At 38.1% G+C, this 21075-nt stretch overlaps 1 protein-coding gene across 1 annotated transcript in view; it reads left to right on the top strand.

The window, feature by feature from the left end:
* The window catches only part of Pggt1b (protein geranylgeranyltransferase type I subunit beta), a 46075-nt gene that overhangs the window by 366 nt on the left and 24634 nt on the right, over window positions 1–21075 (top strand). The window contains exons 2-3 of the mRNA XM_008825257.2: window positions 6236–6354; window positions 19223–19290. Of these exons, the coding sequence (XP_008823479.1) occupies window positions 6236–6354; window positions 19223–19290 (187 nt within the window). The remainder of the gene's footprint in view (window positions 1–6235; window positions 6355–19222; window positions 19291–21075) is intronic.

The raw sequence follows: 21075 nt of genomic DNA, 5'->3' as shown, positions 1-21075 counted from the left end.
AGCCTCGTTTCGGCACCGCTGGCCGCCTGAACTTATCCTAGCGACCTGAGCTAACCGGAGGTTTGGACGGTTGTAAGTCCAGGGCTTTTGGAATCTCCAGTTTCCGCCTCTTTTTCCCTTCCCAACCATTTTTCCTCTCTACTCCGAGTTTCCTTACATTCTGAGAGTCACTTCTTTACTTACTTGCATAAAAGCAAAATAATACAAAACCTTTGTCAGTGTTGTTCCAGCACTTCCTTTTTTCCCTTTTGCCGTTAACTCTTAATACCTCGAAGATGTGTGTAGATATTTACTTTCCAGGAATTGTGAACCTAATTGTAGGCTAAAGAGGTTCAGTATTATGTAAAGCATGGTAGGCTTGGAATTGGCCAAATGTTTGAGATCTGGCAGAGAGTTAGGAAACTCTTAGAATAAGAGTTGAGCTGAGGAAACAAGGAAGAGGTGTTTACATTGCTGTGTTTTGAAGCGAGGTTTCAAAGCTACCAGGGACTAGATAGGAAGAAACATTGGGGATTTTGTTTAGCCCTGCCTGGCCTGGAACTCCCTATACAGAACAGGTTGGCTTCGAACTTACCCAGATCTGCCTGCCTCAGTCCGCTGAGGTTAAAGGCGTGAGTTACCGCGCCCAGCGAAACATTGGCTTGCCCCTGATGTCTCCCAAAGTTTTTTAAACTGAATTTCTGGTGTACTTTGCCGCATGACTGGGTCATTTGGGGGAATTTTAAAGATCACTCACTTATGTACACACTTTCAAGAAATACCATTATTGTGGTAGGTACAGAAATAGAGAATAAAGCAAGCAAGCATCTTTGCAGAGTTCTGTGCTGTGTGTTAGTGTCATGTTTCCGGATGTAAATAGCAAGCACGTGCACTCAATCCCGATTTCTTTAGAAAATTCTTTTTTTTTTTTTTTTTTTTTTTTTTTTGTCTTTTTGAGAAAGTCTCTCAGAAGTCCCAGCTGGCCTCAATCTCACAGAGATCCACCTGCCTCTGCCTCCCAAGTGCAGGGGTTAAAGGCCTATACCATCATACCCGTATACAGAAGCCTTTCTTGAACTCTACCTGACATCCTGTATTCATTGGTTGATTTCTTTCATAACTTTTGTCACATAGAATTCTTTTCTATCTTGTTATATAACACGAGGGCAACCTTCTTTAATTTGGTTGTGAATAGTCAAATTTGATTGTTTTACTCTCAAATCCAATTTAAAATTCAGTTCCTCTGTTAGAATACCCAATACATTTTAAGTGCTCAGTCACATTTTGACCACTGGTTATTGTTTCTTTCAACATTTGCATCATCCTACAAAGTCTTATTGGACAGCATTTTACTAGAACCTTTAATGATATCTGGCATATAAAAAAACACTAAAATATTTTTTGAGAAATGGGAGCTGAGCCCTAAAGGACTAACAGATTCTTTCAAAAGAAAGAGTAAGGACCTGGAATGATGGTTTAGAGGTGAAGGGAGCATTGGCTGCTCTTGCAGAGGACCCCTGTTTGCTTCTCAGCACCTACACTGCAGCCAAAAACTATCCTAACTCCAGTTCCAGGGGATCCAATGCCCTCTTGTGGTCCCTGTGGGCATTGCATGACACAAGTGCAAGCAAAGTACTGATACATAGATGATAAAAATAAAATTTAAAGAGGAGAGTGAAATTTATACTCTTTCTTATGTAAATATTGATTGGCTAGCAGAACCCATACCTACACTTGAAAGTAAGATTTCCAGTAATAAGGATGTGATTTAGTGGTAGAACTACTTTCCTGGCATGCTAGAGGTCATGGATTCAATCCCCAACAGTGTGTGTGTGGGGGTGGGAGTGTCTAAAACTTTAGACTATTGATATAGTGATAGATGTTTTAAAAATGTTGACAGATCATATTAATATGTCATGTGAGTTAATTTTATGAGTTCTAAACACTTCAATTTTAAAGCCTTTCCTTTTGTTAAACTGTGGTTGTTAAAGAGTTAAACTTTACATAACGAGAAATTATTTAAGATCTATGATTGCATGTTTAAAAATGCCAATGTATTCGATCTGTAAGGACGGTTCGTAGCCACCATGCAGGTGCTGGGAATTGAACCTGGGTTCTCTGCAAGAGTAGGCAGTGCTCTTAACCGCTGAGCCATCTCTCTAGACCCAAAATTCTATCTTGTATGAAACCATTTAGACTAATGCATGTTGGCACTACAGAGTCTAATTTCTGCTCATAGCATAATCATTAAAATGTCTGAACTCATAGTTCATTTACTAACTTTAATAAAATCATGGGCTCCGTAACCATCCATTATACACTGGAGGCTATATAACACCCTGGTGCTTGATGTTCTATTTGCCACTGTGGCTGGTGTTTCTCACTTGTATAGAAGTTGTTTTTCTTCTTTTTGAGACAAGGTCTCCCTGTAGCCACAGCTGGCCTTGAACTTGCTATGTAGACCAATCTGGCCTTGAACTCACAGAGATCTGCCTGCCTCTGCTGGGATCAAAGGTGTGTGCCGCCACACCCAGCAGTTTTTTGGGTTTTTTTTAAGCTTTGTTATTTATATGGCTTTGTGTGTTTTTCTGTGTGAATGTATGTGCACATGTGTGCAGATGCCTGTCAAGGCCAGAAGAAAGTATCAGATCCCCTGGAGCTAGAGTTACAGGTGGTTGTGGGCTGCCTGATGTGTGTGCTGGGAACTGAACTCTGGTCACCTGCAAGAGCAGCAAGTGCTCTTAACCACTGGACCATCTTCCTAGCTCCTTAATATAGAATTTAAAAAAAAAAAAATTGGGGGGGGTTCTTATGGCTCATTAATAATCACATTTAAAAGATAGCTGAATGTATCAGATTTGTAACAATTTTCATTCTTTCTTGATTTAGTCTTCATTTTGTTTTTTTGCAATTTTTTTGTTGTTGTATGTGTGGTTCATAATTGATTTTAAGGTGCTTGTATCCTTTTCACTGACAGATACAAAACAACTGGGTTTACTTATTTATGGAGGCAAGGTCTTTTTTGTAACCCGTACTGACCTCAAGCTCACAAACAATCCCTGCAACTCTGAAGTACTAGGATTGCATGTGTGACTTGGGCTACATATTTAGACACTCAGTATTTTCTAATCCACTATTTTTGTAAAATTCCATTTCCTTGTTTCTTTTAGTCTGATAATTAGGAATTGTGAATGAAAGCTCCTGAAAATAACCATGGCTTCCATAGAACCTCATACAAGGCTGATAAACTGATTAGCACTTCAATGATTGTGGAGAGGTTGGAATGGTTCAGAACCAAATTACAATTTATCTTAAGCTGCTTTCAGTCCCCTTAACCATTCCTTGCCCACCTCTGTATCTGACCTAACTTCCTTGTGAATAACAGATAAAATCTTTTGGAATATATTAACAGACCACTAGCTTCTACCAGTCAAAAGACTAAGAGTGTCAGGTAACATCTGAGGCCTATAGCAGAGATTCTTCCTTCTTTGCTCCCCAAACATTAGATCACTTGGTTTGCTCGAATAACCACTTCTACTGGTATTTCCAGGTATCTTTGGCAGCAAATTATATTTTTATGTAGGTGTCAGGTAGAGCTATATATAAAATCATGCTGCATTGTTCTAAAATTATAATCAAACAGCAACATTAAGAAACAGAAATACTGAAAAAACTGGCATTGGTAAAAAGAGAGCCTTTGAAGGATACATTAATCAGGAAGTTAAAATACTAGCTCATAGATATCTAACAAATATTTCAATGAGTAACTGAAATGATGTCTCAGTTAAGTGTTATTTATTCATATTTTGAGTGGTTTACTCATCTGGTGTTTTTTTTTGTTTGGCTTTTTTTTTTTTTTTTTTTGGTCTTTTTGAGATAGGGTCTCCTTGTAGCCCCAGCCGACCTGGATTCGCTATGGAGACCCACAGAGATCCTCCTGCCTCTGCCTCCCAAGTGCTAGGATTAATTTAAGCCTAGTCAAAAACCTTGGAAATTGTTGAATATTTTAAATGTTTTTTCCTGTTCTCATAATTACTCTTGAAGCGTTGGCTGAATATCTATTACAGAACTAGATGACATTTCAAAAATGAGTAAAACTTCATCTTAACAGGTTATATGATAAGTATTATTGCAGAAATCATCTTTCCTAAAGCTCCTTCTCTGCCTTCTCTCCAAGACCAGGTAGTAATTCCAGTCCTGGAGTCCTGAGACATGACTCCTTTATCGACTCTGCCTTCAGGGTTTCCCTGGCCCTGTCTCACTATAGTATCACTCCCAAGTCCAGTAATCACTCTAAAAGATGCATCTAGCAGTGAAGATCCACTATTTGGTGACTTTGCATCATGTGGTATCATATTTGAGGCTTTTGACAAAGCACACAAAGCCTTCCATAACTTGGTCATGTTTACCTCTTCATACTTGCGTTCCAGCCATAACTCCCTTACTTTTTGAACCAAAATTAGAGAGCTAGTTCAGGTGCTTAGCACAACACTCACTTACCTTTTTTTTTTCTTATTTGCAGCATAGCATTTGCAACACTGAAATGTGCTCTAATAATACTTAGTTCTGCAGTTATTTCTTCTGAGATGCTTTTCTGAGTCCATTTCTCTTCAGCTGAGCTAATTAAATATTTCATAGTGCCCTGGGACTTGTTGCTGACTTGTGCATACAGTTATGCAAAGTAAAGTCTGACTGTAGCTCCTTTGATTGCAGCCTCTGAACGCTGAACTGCTCTGTGACAGTGTTTTCCCCATAAGGGTTTCCACTGCCCTTAATCCTGATCTTACTCAGATAAATCCCCCCCCCCATTAGATGACTCTCAGTGGGTTGTTAGAATTCAATCAAGATAATTTATGAATAGTTTCCTAGCCCAGTGCCCAACACTTGGTACTAGGCTCTCCATAATGTTTCACTGACATTTAATTGTTTCTAAATATATCAATGTTTTCTTGAGTTGGAACTAAATTACTTATTGGCTTCTGTTCTTCTCATCTGATGGTTGCCAGCCTTTTCTACCAGGAATCAGAGAGAGAATTATGTCCTTTTAAGAAAAGTACAGAATAAAGAATATTTTCTTATTGCTCTTAGAGTTGGTAATACCATTCTAGGTTCAGATACACAGTTAACATGTTATATACAGCAGATGCCTTTGGGCACTAAGGCTTACTTTTCTCTTGAGACTTCCTTGAAAAGGTTATAGCCTGCCTCCGGTAGCTCTGCTCTAAGATTTTAGAGCAGATAATTTGAAGTATTTATCACTGTTAGTCATAATGTGTATTAAACTGAGGACATACCCAACAACTTTACAGAATGCAGCTTATTGTAAAAGTAATTACTCATAAGAAACCATGTTAAAAGCAACAACTAAGATGCTAATTTCTATATAAAGACACTTGTTAGAGTTGATGCAGTCTTGAGGGGTTTAGTATTACTTCATATATTTTTTATTCCATCAAAGAACATTCTCTGGGAAAATGGAATTAAAATGCATTTTATTTATTTTTTAAAATATTCTTTGTATCCCAAAATTTATTATTTTTTCTAAGGAGTCACATTATTTGTAAACAGACCTTGGATAAAGGCAAACTAATTCGAAACATCTTCAAGAAGTAACATAAACTACAAGCATAATTGCTCTTAGCAAATTAGTGAAAATTAACATTTTCATTTATTTCCCATCCTTTTTGTAATGATAAATTATGGGGAATTCTTTTCAAAGTCCAGTTTGGGGTGGTGGATGTCTTTGGGCTTTGCTGGCCAGCCAGTCTCACTGAACTGGTGAGCTCAAGGCTGGATAAGAGACCGTGTCTCAAAAAGTAAGTGCAGAATGATTTAAGGAAGACACTCAGCATCAACTCACACATATACGCCCATACACAGAACACTTCCACACATAACTCATGTTATGAACAAAGCATGTACATAGAAAATAAATAAAATCCACTTTGAACCTTTAGGTTGCTATATACCAGGTTCAGTGGACTCCTACACTCCTGAGTTGAGTAGGATTGGTTTCTTGGTTCCTAAACATCCCTTTCCTAAAGATTAAAACAAAGGTCTTTGACTAGTAATTACTAAGAATAACTTGAAAGAGTTTTTTCTTTTTTCAGACTTGACAGTGTGGAGGTATGGAGGTGTTGTTTAAATTATTTTGAAAGTGGAATGAGTCGGGGGTTTTTGTTTGTTTTAATTTTGAACTAGAAACAGTTACGTGGTTTGATAGCTAAGGTGCTATTTTACCTTTTTTTTCTTTTAGGTTGACAATTGCATTTTTTGCACTCTCCGGTCTGGATATGTTGGATTCCTTAGATGTGGTGAACAAAGATGATATAATAGAGTGGATTTACTCCCTGCAGGTCCTCCCCACAGAAGACAGTGAGTGAGTTTTTAGCATTTTATTTTCAGTCTGACTAGCTGTTCTTGACATGCCATGCTTAGAATTAGCAGGCCATCAGCATAGCTAATGCATCTGTGTTTTCCTTGTAGTTGAGCAACCTCATTCTGTTCAGATACATCACCTAACAAGCATGAGCATTGATCTCTTGAGAAACAGCTTAGTGTCTTCAGGATTTTATAGACTCTCAAATGGTGCGTGTCTGTGTGTGCCTGCGGTGGTGACTGCTTGTTAGTCCTCTATATGTGGTGTTGCTGGCTGACAAGTTCTATGGCACTCATACTGCTCTTCACTCTCTTCAGAGAAAATTTCTTCACCTTCAGAAAATTTAACTTCAGTCTCTTGTCCAATTTTTATATTTCTTAAAACTAAAAGTTTTTAAATTCAGTTTCCAAAGTACATAACTAAATATGTACGTTTTATAAATTCTATTAGGTACCCATGTTAAATCCTAACACAGGTATAATATTATGAACATTAAACAGGACTGAGGACATAGCTCCATGGTAGAACATGTACTTGCCACGCACAAGGTCCTGGATTCAATCTCTAGCACATCGTTAATTAGTTAGCAATTTTTAAATCATCAGGCTAATAAACAGAAAAGCATGCATTGTTATCAGTCACCACTGTGTCTTGTCTTCTATGAGTCAGCATTTAGAAATTAGTAATGTGGTTCAGTGGTAGGTAATAATGAATAAGTCTCATTTTAATCAACTTTAAAGAAATAATCTAAAATTTTATTTAGAACAAAAGAGGTTTTACATATTAACAGATGACCTTGGGTGTAGTTTATGGCTTTCTGGTTTATTCTTGAAGTTTACAGCTTTTGGGTTGATGTAATTCTTTAAATCTATACATTTTTACAAATTCTTGTTACAAAACGATTATTTTGAACTAAGTATCAGAATTTAATGTATAAATATATAATTACTTTCTACAAGCTACGTGATGCATGTGTGATGATTTGATTAGTAAGCACAGGTTCTAACATGTTGGTGAGTAGGATTTGTTAAGTTTGATGAATAGAATCATACGGAATCTGTGGGAAGGTATAAGGTATGTTCTTTGTTTCCTAGGGACCTTGACTGAAGATAGGTCAAAGCCCTAATGGCAAAATTGAAAAAGTAACTTTTTTCCCTGTCTTTTTTTTTTTTTTTTAATTTTTTAAAATTATTTTTATTTTTATTTTTTTTTGAGACAGAGTTTCCCTGTAGCCCTAGCTGGCCTGGACCACATTGGGTAGATCGACTGGCCCCAGTCTTACAGAGAGAGATCTGCTTGCTTCTGCCTCTGCCTCTGCCTTTGCCTCACAAATTCTGGGATTAAAGGTATGGGTCACCATGCCTGGCTAAAAAATGGTTTTAAGTGAAAGTCTGGGGCGGGGGGCGGGGGGGTTGTTGTTTGTTTGTTTTTTATTTGTTTTGTTTTTTTTAAGTGAACTATTAGAGGAGTAAGGTAATATTATTACAGTCTCCTTGAGTTTTGTTTGTTTGCTTTGATTACTTGTTTTTTCTAAAGTTGTATGCCTTGATCAAATTATGCACTACAAGTTTTTTATTTGTTTTGGAATTTTTTATTTTATTTTTGTTTTTATTTTTGAGACCAGGTCTTCCTGTAGCCCCAGCTCACCTGGTCTTGATCTCACAGAGATCTGCCTGCATTTTTCTTTTGAGTGCTGGGATTAAAGGTATATGCCACCATGTCCCTGCACTGCAGTTTCTTAAAGAAATGTATCTTAAATAATTCGGATAGGAAGTTACACAAGCTACAACAGACAGAAAAGCTATTTTGTAACTTTGTGCTAAAATATATTTTAATGTTATTTTCATTAAAAATCTTACTATTGATATTCATTCTTATGAAATAATTTTCTTTCTATTGAAAAGTATAGACCATAACATTTACTTCCTAGTCTTGCTTTTTTGTCTTATATTTTCTCTTTTTGTTTTTGTAGTTTTTTGGGTTATCTGCATGTTTATGTGTGTACATCAACCTGGGTGTTGTTGTTACTTGAGTGCTGTCTACCTCATTTTCTGAGGTAGGGTCCCTGGCTAGCCTGGGACTTGCCAGGTAGGCTAGCCTGACTGGTCTGGTTCAGCTGTCTCCAGCTCCCCAATGCTGGGATTACAAACATGTGCCACCACATCTGACTTTTTTTTTTTTTTTTTTTTTGGCTTTTTGAAACAGAGTCTCCCTGTAGCCCCAGCTAGCCTGGAACTCACAGAGATCCCCCTGCCTCTGCCTCCCAAGTGCTGGAATTAAAGGCTTGTGCCACCAAGCCCAGCTCATTTCTGACTTTTTAAAGTGAGTTCTGGGCCTCAAACTCAGGCCCTCATGCTTCCAAGACCCTTTTCTGACACACCTCTCTCTCCAGCCCTGTTTTATGAACTCCATATTTGAGCTGGTTTTCGGTTTGTTCTTTGGTTTGTGTTCATTTCCCCCTGTCGTTTTAATTATAAAACATGTTTTTAAATCACACTTTAATTACTTTAATACCCATATTCTTTTTCTCAAGCCTGCATACTTTTCTCATATTTAACCTTGTGTTAAAGGAGTTGGCTATTATCTGAATTGTCATATTGTTCATAATAATTTTGTTTGCTACAGTCCCACCAGAGTGACTAAATGAAAAAGATAGAAAATAAATATTGACAAGAGTATCGCAAACTAGAAGTCTTGGAAAATTATTTGGCAGTATTTACTAAAGCTGAATGTATATATATTCTATGACCTAGCAGCACTAGTCCTAGTACATTTCTAACAGAAATGAAAGGGTGTTTACCAAAAAAAATATGTGCTAGAACATTCACAGCAGTGCCTTTTCATCCCAGTCCAGAACTGGGAACTGTAGAAACTACCCATGATTGATAGGACAGGAAGGTGGTGCCCTGAATGTTCACACAGTGGAAGACCATGCAGTAATGTTTGCAATTTGAATCAAACATGTTTTTAGAAAAAGAAATACACAGTGTGCATTTCATTCATACAAATGTAACCGTGATTCGGGTAACCTGAGGTTCAGATGAAAGGAGTTTTGGTAGTGTGCTCGGAAGGAAGGGTGGGGCTCTGGAGGCCTCCTTGTTCTTTAGCTCAGTGCCAGTTAGACAGGTAAACTTGCTTTGCAAAAGTTCATGAATTCTTTATCTTTTCAGACTATCAAAAGTGTTATGTTGTTAGTTCCTTGGACTTTATTTTTTGAAACGAATTACTATTTTTCTTAAGTCATTGCTGCTCAAAATACTTCCATTTGAATTATGAACTTCTGGAGGGTAGAAATGACATCTTACATTTCTTCTCCCATGGCAGTAACTGTTAAATGGATACTCCTCCAAATCTCTCCCTCGTTCCTCTTCTGTATTTCAGTCTAGAGCATTTTGTCTCCTCGTGTATTTTCTCTTTCATAAAGCATTTACAGTAGAATTTGCTTCTGCAGCTCACACATACTATATTTATCATATTTTATTGTGCCACATAATGTTTAGATAATTTAAAATTAAATGTTAAACAAAACCTGGAGACCATTAAGGAAACATTTGATAGTGCTGACTAAATAAACACTTTAAAATTTTATTAAGTGAATGTTAACAAAGTTATCTAAGTGATTGACTTGAAGAAATTGTAGCTACATATTAGTAAAAATAGACAAATGAAACTGATGATACATTATTTTGTAGTGAACTTCAAGGCTTTATTGTGCCACGGGGAGGGACATTATTTTTTCCCTCATTCATCAACTTAGCAAAAGACTTAAAAGTTGGCAAGAACATGGAGGAGAGAACACTTTGCTGTTCTGTTGGTGGAACTGAAAATTTTCAGACTTTTTGGAATATAATTTAGAAGTATAATTTTCACCTTATCTGACACAGTCTCGTGTGTACTGTAGTATCTCTAAGAGTAGCCACTTGAGGCTATTTCTACCCGGAACCTCACATTGTGACCTTAGATGAAATAGCAGTCTTTGAAGATGTAATTGAGGTGGATCTTGAAATGAGACCAGTATTCTTGAAAGAGAAAGAAGTGGGAGACTTGAGACACAGTGGAGAAGGCCATATTAAAACTGGTGTGCAACATCAGCAAGCTAAAGGATGCCAAGGATAGCTCCTAGCCCCTAGAAGCTAGAAGGCATGAACTGGGCTCTCTTAGGTCTCCAGAAGGAAGCAGCACTACTGGCGCTGCAGTTTTAAATTTTTGGGCTCAAGAACTCTGAGAGAATATATTTTTGTTGCTGTAGATCACTAGTTTGGGTAGGTGAGATAGCTCAGTAGGCAAAGGCACTTCCCAGGCTTGATGACCTGAATTCCATCCACAGGTCCCACATGGTGGAGGAGAGAGTTGATTCCCACAAGTTGTCCCCTGACCTCCACACACGCACAGACACATGTACACATACACAAATAAGTAAATGTGAATCACCAAGCTTGTAATAATTTATTACTAACCAGAAAATGTTTTGTTACAGAAACAAATTATAAACAAAATAAATGTTCATCAAAAGGGAAATATTTAAATAAACTATGACTCAGTAAAAAATATTATGCAGTAGTAAAGTGGTAGAGGTAGATCTGTGTATGTACTCAGTGAAATTCTGCCTGTCACATGGTTAAATGATAAATTGAAAACACAGCCAACATGGTGGTATACACTATTGCTGTAAAGAACCTGACCATGTTGTTTTGGGGGGAGGACCGTGGAAAGATTTTGGAGTTTGGGGTTAGAAAAGCCATTGAGTACTCAGAGTTTAATTGGCTATTCTTTGGTAGCCTAGAAGATGAGAAAGTTGAAAACAATGCAGACAATGGAGGCCTCACTTAGGAAATTTTAGGGGAACAAAGACTATCACAGCTTTTCATGTGACATTTTGGATTAAGAATTTTTAGAAGAAAAAAAAGAATTTTTAGAAGAGAGACCTTCCTTTACTGGGATAATGGATTTTGGTTAGTTGGGGCTGAAAAATAAGCTGTGATTATTGAGTCCAGCATCATCAAGGTGAAATCTTCTACAAAATAGTACCTTAGTGTCAGCACATGGAAGCTGTGTTTGGGGGTGGGAAATTTCCAAGGCTGCATCTCAAGCTGGCAGCCAAACTTGGTAAAGTGTAAGAACATGGTACTGGTTTGGTGGCATGAAAGCTGCAGGATTGAAGGGGTCATGGAAAGAAGCTGAGGCTTGGCACCGTATGGTAGGGTGGGAGTCTGGAAGAGAGGCTGTTGGTGAAGGTATAACCTTAGTTGCAGTGGTGACCCTAGGATATTAGAGATGCCAGAATTGTGGGACATCTAGCAGGTGTGGAGTGGAGCTGGCCGAGTCTAGGACACAAGCTGTGTATGTGCTGCAGACGGCAGAGCCAGAGAGGTGGGGCTACCCAAGCCTTTTGGAACCTAGTAGGTTTCAAGTCCCAGATGTCAGGCTTTAAGCTACAAGATTTTTATTTTATAAGAGCCCATAGTTAAGAGACTTTGGAGTTTTAAAATGTTGCACTTTTTAAAGACAGGGACTTTTAAAGTTAGACTATGTTTGCCAGGTATGGTGTTGCATGCCTTTGATCCCAGCACTCAGGAGGCAGAGGCAGGTGAATCTCTCCAGAGTGGAAATGTAGTAATTATGTCCTTCTGCTAATGTAGACCTGGAGATGGCAGTGTTGTCCCACTGCTGGGGTTGGTCCTCTCAAGAGCTTTGTAAAATTAGAACTCTAGCCGGGCGGGCGTGGTGGCGCACGCCTTTAATCCCAGCACTAGGGAGGGGGGCAGAGGCAGGGGAATCCCTGTGAGTTCAAGGCCAGCTGGGTCTACATAGTGAGTTCCAGGACAGCTGGGGCTACGGGGAGGTGCCGTCTCAAAAAAAAAAAAAAAAAAAAAAAAAAAAAAAAAAAAAGTTAGACTATGTTTTATATTGTGATATTTACATGCAATCTTAAGAACAAGGAAAGGTTATGGTTTAACAGTGATGTGTTTTTATGTCAAGTTGACAAGGGATGGACTTTCTTGGTTGTCAGCTTGACACATTTGAGAAGAGGGAACCCCAGTCAAGTAATTGATCCATCAAATGGGCCTGTTAGCATCTTTGTGGGGCTTTTTCTTCATTGTTCAATGATATGGGAGGGCCCAACACACTGTGAGTGGTGCTACCCTTAGGCAGGTGCCTGAGTTGTATAAGTTGTATAAATCAGGAAGCAGTGTTCCTCCATGGTCTGTGCTTCAGTTCTGCCTCCAGGATCCTGCCCTATGTTGCTGCCCTGGCTTCCCTCGAGGATGAACTGTGATCAGGACATGTAAGCCAAGTAAATTTCTCCCTCCCCATGTTAATTTTGGTCGGTGTTTTATCCTAGCAATAGAGAGCTAATTAGAACAGTACATTATTTAATATTTTATAATTTTCAAAACACTGCCAAATACATGGTCAGATTTGTTCTTTAACCTAGAAGTGGAAACTGAGAGGCAGTGTTAAGAGTTGTGGCTGAGGCCTTGCACAAGTGACAGAATTGAACTGAAATCTCTAGCTCTAAGTCTCAGTGCTGTCTTACTGTTTAAGTATATAGATCCCTAGTGAAGTATCGCACTTCAGACTTAAGGACATTGTAGATACTTAATCATCATTAACCCTAGCCTCCATTTAATTCTAGAATAGAAAAATCATGGTGGCATCTTCGTAGTGTGTGTGTGTAGTTAGACCATTGCAGCTTTGGGCTCTTCTTCAGCCTAGGAGGAAGTATTTAAGAAGCAGATGCCAGGCTTGGAATTGTATGTTTGCTTCTCTGATCACTAGTGAGAAGTATTGTAGCTCATCATTTTACAGATAAAGATAGTAAGGTTCATAGGATTTATAATTTGTTCACAGTAATATAGCTAGTAATAATGCTCAAGGTATTGTGAGGTGTTTCACCAGAGAAGACCACTGAGACAAAGTTGTGCCAAATGAAAGTCTTGCTGGCCAGCAGCTACACAGGGATGTCGGAACCCAGGTGTGTAGCCCCAAGCCATCTCTGAGAAACCATAACCAGGGGCGAAAACCTTAAGTTCCCAAGCAACAACTACTATTTTGCAGAAGCAAGCCAAGTGTAACCTACAGAAGCCATAAATCTGCAGTTAGCAGGTGCACTCCCAGACACACTGACCTGTTCCCAAGACAGCTGGATCCTGCTGATGTGTGTTCCTGGCCACTGTCTCGAGATTTCAGAGACTAGGGTCAGCCTAAACTTTAACATGGTATAGCTATGGTCAAGAAGGTGCCCTATTACAAAGGAAATACTGGGTTGAAGTTTCCTGTTCTCTAGTCCTTTGATATTGTCATTACAGAATGCTGATTTGATACAGTAAATGCTATAACTCTGAAGCTATCATGGCAGTAAAGAAAAACAAATCTGGTATCTTTAATTAAGTAAATCCCATAAGATATAAGATTATGTGACATAATCAAGATTAACTGGTATATAATATAGATAAGAAGGTTGACTGGTCAGAGGTAAAATGCTTCCTTTTTTTTAGCAGATTTTTCATTTTGCTTTTCATCTCCTTTTCATTTTGTTTATATATATGTATATATTTTATGTGTATGAGTGTATTGCTTGCATGTATGTAAGTGCACCCATGTTGTGTAATGCCTGCAAAGGTCAGAAGAGGACCTTTAGATTCCCTGTAACTGGAGTTCCGAACAGTGGTTAGGCATATGGATGCTGGGAACTGAACCCACGTCTTCTGTTAGAGCAAGCAACCAGTGCTCTTAACTGCTGAGCCATGTCTTCAGCATCTTCAGTTTTGTTTTTTTAATATTTATTATTTTTATTTTATGTGTATGAGTACATTGCCTGCATGTATGTGAGTGCACCATTGTCATTCAGTGCCATGGAGGTCAGAAGAGGGCTTTGGATTCCCCTAGAACTGGAGTTAAGGATGGTTTGTAGCCGCTGTGTGGGTACTGGAAATCAAACCCAGGTCCTCTGCAAGAGCAGTCAGTGCCCTTAATCAATCTTATCCCTCCACCCCCCAATTTGTTTTTTTTTTTTTGTTTTTGAGACAGTGTCTCCCCTATAGTCCCAGCAGGTTTAGAACTTGCTGTGTTGACCAGGCTGGCCTCGACTTCACAGAACTCCATCTGCCTCTGCCTTCTGTTTGCTGGGATTAAAGGTGTATGCCACCATTACCAGCTCAACACTTGTTTTTTAAGGCTATCTAAATGTACTTTTGCTTGTCATGTAATTGGTGTGTATTTTGAACTTAGTGAGATACTACCAATTATCAGGCAAAAGTTAGTTTACTCTATAAGCAGACACCCTAAGTATGCTCTCTGATTTGATAAAACCCCTACATTCAGGCTGGACATGATGGAGCATGCCTTTAATCCCAGCACTTGGGAGGCAGACACAGGTGGGTCTCTGAGTTCCAGCCCAGCTGGGGATACAGGGAGACCCTGACTCAAAAAGACACCCCCCCCCAAAAAAAAACCCTCCATACTCAATCGTAAACATACGTATGTGTGTTACATAAGTAATTAAATTTTCATGTTTACTGCTTCCTTCATCTACTCAATTTTTATTTTTCTTAATTTACTTGGATTCTTCTGATCTGTTATAATCTAAACTATTTCCATTGTAATATAAACTAGGTCGTCTTCATGGCTCTAAAAGTAGAAGATCCAGTCATCAAATTGTTTTAACTTAAAGCCTGAGTATCCAGGCACCACATTCATGGCTTTAAATAGGCTTGGGATAGGACCCAAGAAGTATCTCTATTTTGCCGAGTTCTGCAACTGATTCTGGTGGGCAGACTATGCAAAGAACTTCCCGTTTGTTTTGCTGATGCTAAATAGGTGATGCTACTAGGTGGTGCTGTTAATAACCTTCAAAGAAGCTTAAACTTAACCTGGAGTATACTTGTAAATTTGGAATAAGTTGTATTTATCCTTGAATATAATGAAATAGTAAGCTTCTAGAATTATAAAGGAAATACCAATAGCAGACAAGTCTTGACAAAAACTAGAAGAGTACTATTAATGAACTTAGAAGTGCTGAAAATGTTCTCTTAATGAACAGCATTTTAAAAACTGGTGTATGGTTGATAATCAGTTTATTAATGAGTAGTTTTTCCAGGGTCCTAAGTTTAATGTTAGTAAACTTTCCATACACAACATTAAGATCTTTTTTCTTGCTGTTGTTCATTCTGAAATAAACGTTTTGTTGTTTTGTTTTGTTTTGTTTTTAATCTAGCTTCAGTAGTGGACATAGTTCAGAAGAGGGCAGGAAATACTATGTTGTCTTCCATATCCTGTGACTGACTCTTAAGATTGTAAATGGGGGGGCTGGAGCGATGACTCAGTGGTTAAGAGCACTGGCTGCTCTTGGAGAGAACCCAGATTCAATTACCAACACCCACATGACAGCTGACAACCATTCATAACTCCCATTCCAAGGGATCTGACACCTTCTGACCTCCTCGAGCATTGTACAACAGGGGTGCACCTACCTACATGTAGGTATTACATTCATACACATAATAAAAATAATAAATAAAATATATTTTTTAAAAAGGATTGTAAATGGATTTTTCATGTGACAGTGTGCACTCTCCTTAATGAAAAAGGACACTATTTTAAAAGAAATTTTCTTGAAAAATTACCAAAAACTTTAAATTTCTTCCTATTTCACTTTTGATAATGTATAATTGGAGGGTTTAAATAGTTACTGTTTCTAAGCCTTGGTTACTGTGCTAAAGAACAACCTAACCACGTTATAAGAACCCTGCAACGTACTGCTGCAAAATGTTACTGTTCGTAGTTGGGAAGTGAAGAAACTTCACTAGGCATGGTGGTCATGTCTGTGATCTTATCACAGAAGTAGGGACAGGAGGATCAGGAGTTCAAGACCTTGGTGCATAGCAAGTTCAAAGCCAGCCTAAGTTAGATGAGATCCTATCTCAGATAGATAGACAGAAGAAACTGACTCAGGTGTTACTTGCCTATAGAGCACAGTTCCAGGAAGAATAACATATTGAGTTTGATTCCACATGTCCATGCCCAAGTCTCCTAACTTTATTGTACTATTTTTGAGCATCAGTATTTCTACTACTGCTTCTCAGAGAAGTTATATTTTACTTTTATGTATAAGAGTACATTGCCTGCATGTAGGCAGGTGCACCCATTTTGTGCAGTGCCCATGGAGGGCATCACATCCCCTGGAACTGGAGTTACGGTTGGTTGTTAGCTGCCAAGTGTGTGCTGGGAATTGAACCTGGGTCCCCTGCAAGAGCAGTCAATGCTCTTAACTGATGAGCCATCTCTCCAACCCTGAAAAGTTATTAATTTAACCCAGCTAAAACTTAAAAACAAGCAAACGAATGCCATTATTCACCTATCTATAAGGAAATTATATTTTAATTAGAAACAAACATTTTATTGAGCCCATACTATACACCTGCCTGTATCAGGGAAATGAGTAAGGGCTTCCTAAAGAGAGTATAGACCCAAATTCAAAAGATGGAGTTAGAGCTTTCTTTTGTAGAAATGTGATTCTTACAGAGAAATATCAGCAGTTGATAGCTTAGAAGACTACCCTTTAAAAGGGGAGAGAGAAGAGGAAAATAATATTCAAAGTTCACATTATATAAGGAAATACTCATTTTGACACTGCTTCTTACCCATGCTGAAAGTGAGTCAAAGTGATGATGAAAGGGTAAAGGTATCCAGCTGGGGGGAGGGGTGTTCATTTCTGTTGAACCCACCCCAGAGATTCCTGTTCTTTCATTTTTCAGTCAGACATCAGGTGCTGCTGTGGGACTTTACAGATAACTGTTAAGGTTATACTGATCACCTGATCTTAAAATGCAGATTACCCATAAGTGATACACACACACACACCACTACCACCTGTGTATATGGACTCAGTATAATCATATGAACAGCAGAAGGCCAGTCATAGAAAATGTAATGAAAGAGAGCAGAAAAGAGAAAGCCAGAAGGAGACTAATGATGAAAGGATTTGAGTGCTGTAACTGGCTCTCTGGTATAAAAAGGGTTTTGAGTGTCATATATGGCTCTTTCTCTTTTGTACAAGAGAGGCTTTAGGAGCCAAGGAGAGTTCCTAGCCAATAGCCAGCAAAGAAACTGAGACACCAGTCCCACAGTTACCAGAAACTTCATTCTGCCAACAACATGAACGAGCTTAGAGGCAGATTGTTCCTATAGAGCCTCCAATAACTAATGTGGCCCTGCCAACACTTCGGTTTTAACCTGTGAGTCGTGTGTTGGACTTCTGATCTGAAATAATGAGATGGTAAGTTTCTTAAGGTCCTACATTTGTGGTGATTGTTTGTCAACAGTGACTAAAACAGAGGACAAAAATCTTTATTGCTAGCATCCCACACAATTGTGATTTTGTCTATTCTAGTCTCTGTTAATTATAAATAATGCACATATTTCTGTGTCTCTTTTTTCTTGTTCAGATACAGATTCATGTGTTACTATTAATTTTGCTAATTTTAAATTTTTTTTTTATGTGCATGAGTGTTTGGCCTGCATGTATGTAAGTACACCCATGTGCAATGCCTGTGGAGGACAGAGAGAGAATCTGAACCCCTGGAACTGGAGTTGCATATGTTTTTTTAGCCACCATGTGAGTGCTGGGAACTGAATCCAGGACCTCTGTAAGAGCAGCCAGTGCTCTTAACCACTGAGCCATCTCTCCTGCCCCCAATAATTACTTTTTTAATCAGTATAATGTATTTTCTCCATTACACTACAGTAGATATTTCGGTGCATATGACCTTTCTCTTATTTGAATGTATTGAAGTCATTCTCAGATACATTTTACTTAGAGGATATGGAGTAGTTTTATGATTTGGTTATTCTTTGGAAAATCTTGAATAACTTAGCAATTTAAGTCTTTAGCAAAGATAAGAAAGCCATCATCACTAAATTTGTTACCAATAGGAAGAAAATGATTTGTGGGAAACTTTTAATTTAGTAGTTCCCAAGTTCTTCAAAGAATGTATAAGCTACTACTCTAAGAATATCAAGGGATAAAAGGCTTAGTACAGTGCTTACTTTGAAGAAGCAGAATGTGATTTGGTAATATGCCAGTCATAATAAGTCTGAGAGTTCATGACATCAAAGCCTGTTTTTAAATCAACTCAATAGGTTTTTATTTCTGACATTTTTTGTGCTGTTTTTCTAATAGCTATAATAAACCATAAATAATAATATAATTTATAATAAACCCCTTACAGTATTCTGCATATTTCCAAGCCAAGAACTTAGAACAAAGTCTATCTAATACTAAAATACTCTGTGACTTCAGAACAGTTTACACCTTTAGCTTACTCATACATCAAGAAGCAAGTGAGTAAAGGTAACAGACACTAGATGGGAAAGTAGGATTCTTAACCCTGTTGTGTTAACTGTTATCTTGAATGTGTTGCCTCTGGGCTTCTGTTTTCTGGTGAACATTCAACATTATCTAGCATAAGAATGGAGAAAAAGGAGCTCATTGGATAAGTGCACTTTCTGGGAAAGCAAGAGGACATCAGTTCAGATCCCTAGCACCCATGTAAAAGCCAAGCATGGCTGTGCATGCCTCTAACCCAAGCTCTTGGATGGTGGAAACAGGTGAATCCTAGGAGCTCACTGGCCAGTCAGCCTAGCTGAAGCAGTGAGCTTTAGTTTCACTGAGAGACCCTGTCTCAAAAAATAGAGAGCACTCACAAGTACATGTACCCTCATACTCATGTGCATACACAGTACATACAAAGGAGATGGAGCATTGCTGCTAAACTACTCTATTTCTGAAAGATTGCGTATCTAAACTGTCTTAGTGTCTGTACAAAAATAGTGTATTTTAAATAAGCATGTTTTGTTTCCTAGGATCAAATCTAAATCGCTGTGGTTTCCGAGGCTCTTCATACCTGGGTATTCCATTCAATCCATCCAAGGTTAGTTATCTTTGGGTCAGAAGGTGGAAGAAAGGAGATTTTAATGAGAAAGAAAATGACGATATTATTTAGAAAAGAACCAGCTTTCTAGATTTCAGTATGCTGGATACTATCTGATAATGTAAACTATAAACAGAAATATCTTAAAGGAAACCTTTAGTCCCATTTCTGGAAGATTTGTACATATATATGCATATATATTTCCGTTGCTATGGAAAATTATCTCTTATTATTGCTGCCTTTGTATGTGTCTAAAAGTTGTTATTGATTTCCTGGAGAAATTGGAAATAAAGCATTCAAGTACTTTCACACTTGCTTTCTCTTCCTGTGTTACAGAAGGACTTCACTCAGTTCTCATTTCTTAGTAATGAAAGAGAAAGCTATTTTCCAGGCCAGGACTGAAGCCCCAGAGAATGATTAATGACTTCTATAGCAGTCTTTTCAAACAGCCATGCCAGTGTAAAAAGTCCTAACAAACTGAAGGCTTTTTCTTGAAAGAAACAGGCCCAGAGCAAGTGTTGTAGGCATTCCATTTGTGCACAAAATTACCAGTAGAAAGTGGAGAAAAGTTTTATCTTTTGTTTTTTCTTTCTTTCTTTTTGCAGTGATGGATTTGGCACTCGGGGCCTCTAGCATTCCAGGCTCTACCAGTGAGCCACATCCCTAGCCCCTTTCATCATTTGTTTAAAAAGTGGCCTAGGGCTGGAGAGATGGCTCAGTGGTTAAGAGACAGTCTTGCCATATTGCCTAAAATCCTGCACTCAAGCCTACCAAGTAGCTGGCACTATAGTATGTACCACTGCACCTGATTCCTTATACATTTTTAAAATACCAAGAATTAAAGTATCCCTTAAGAATTAAGTTTTTGCCCTTGGTTCAGATTCTTATGAAACCCATTTTTAGCCCTTGATTGACTTGAACCCTACCATCCTCTGAGGAGCCAAGTCTCAACTCCATGTGTTACCATCATCTGAATTTCTGTGGTAACAGGAACTAGAGACTCCAAGTGTAATCACATAGGCCTTCAAGAGATTGTCGTAGAGGGTGGAAGCATAGAGTTTATGAGAGAAACGAGCACTAGAAAATCTGAAGACAAAGGTTTTCTGGTATAGTATATAAGTAAAATAGCTTCTTTTTTAATTACTATATTACCTTCATGACAACTTGAACAGTCTATTTTATATTGTAGTTATGTGATCAGATGTCTCTTTGTCTCTTCTGCCCTTAAATGTTAAGGTTCTTATTTAATCATGTTTGAATTCTCTACCATTCTGCTACCATGTAGCAGGTGTTTAGTTTAAATACCCCAAACTGAAATATGTTATAGGTGTTCCAAGAAGCCTATTTATTATAAATGTGAAAGAAAGAGTAGCCAAGAGAATTAGAGGTTGAGTTCTAAGGAGGAATTTAGAATGAAAGGTGTCAAGATGAAAATTGGTTTGGTGTTTTTGTGAGATAATAAAAGAAGTGTATGTAAAGGTTCACTTGTGGGTAGGTTCAGAGTTAAAGGGTATCGAATGTTGTGCAGATTTACTCAGTGAGGAAACACAGGTCAGTGTGTAAGAAAATCATGGGATTAAGGAGCTGGTATTTGAAAACCCATTTAGCACTTGGCTTTGTCCTTACATCATTAAGAGGACGTATTTTTAGGGTTATTTAATCCTCACAATAACCCTGTGAGGTACTAATATCTCCTTTTTCCCAGGTGAGGAAAAAAAAAAAAAAAGCAAGGCAGTAAATAGACCAAGGGTTTAATCTCACAGTGATTATAGAAGTCTATTCTAA

Source organism: Nannospalax galili, unplaced genomic scaffold (genome assembly GCF_000622305.1).
Source record: "Nannospalax galili isolate Female #2095 unplaced genomic scaffold, S.galili_v1.0 scaffold128, whole genome shotgun sequence".
Classification (NCBI taxonomy): domain Eukaryota; kingdom Metazoa; phylum Chordata; class Mammalia; order Rodentia; family Spalacidae; genus Nannospalax; species Nannospalax galili.
This window is presented reverse-complemented; position numbering and strand designations above follow the sequence as displayed.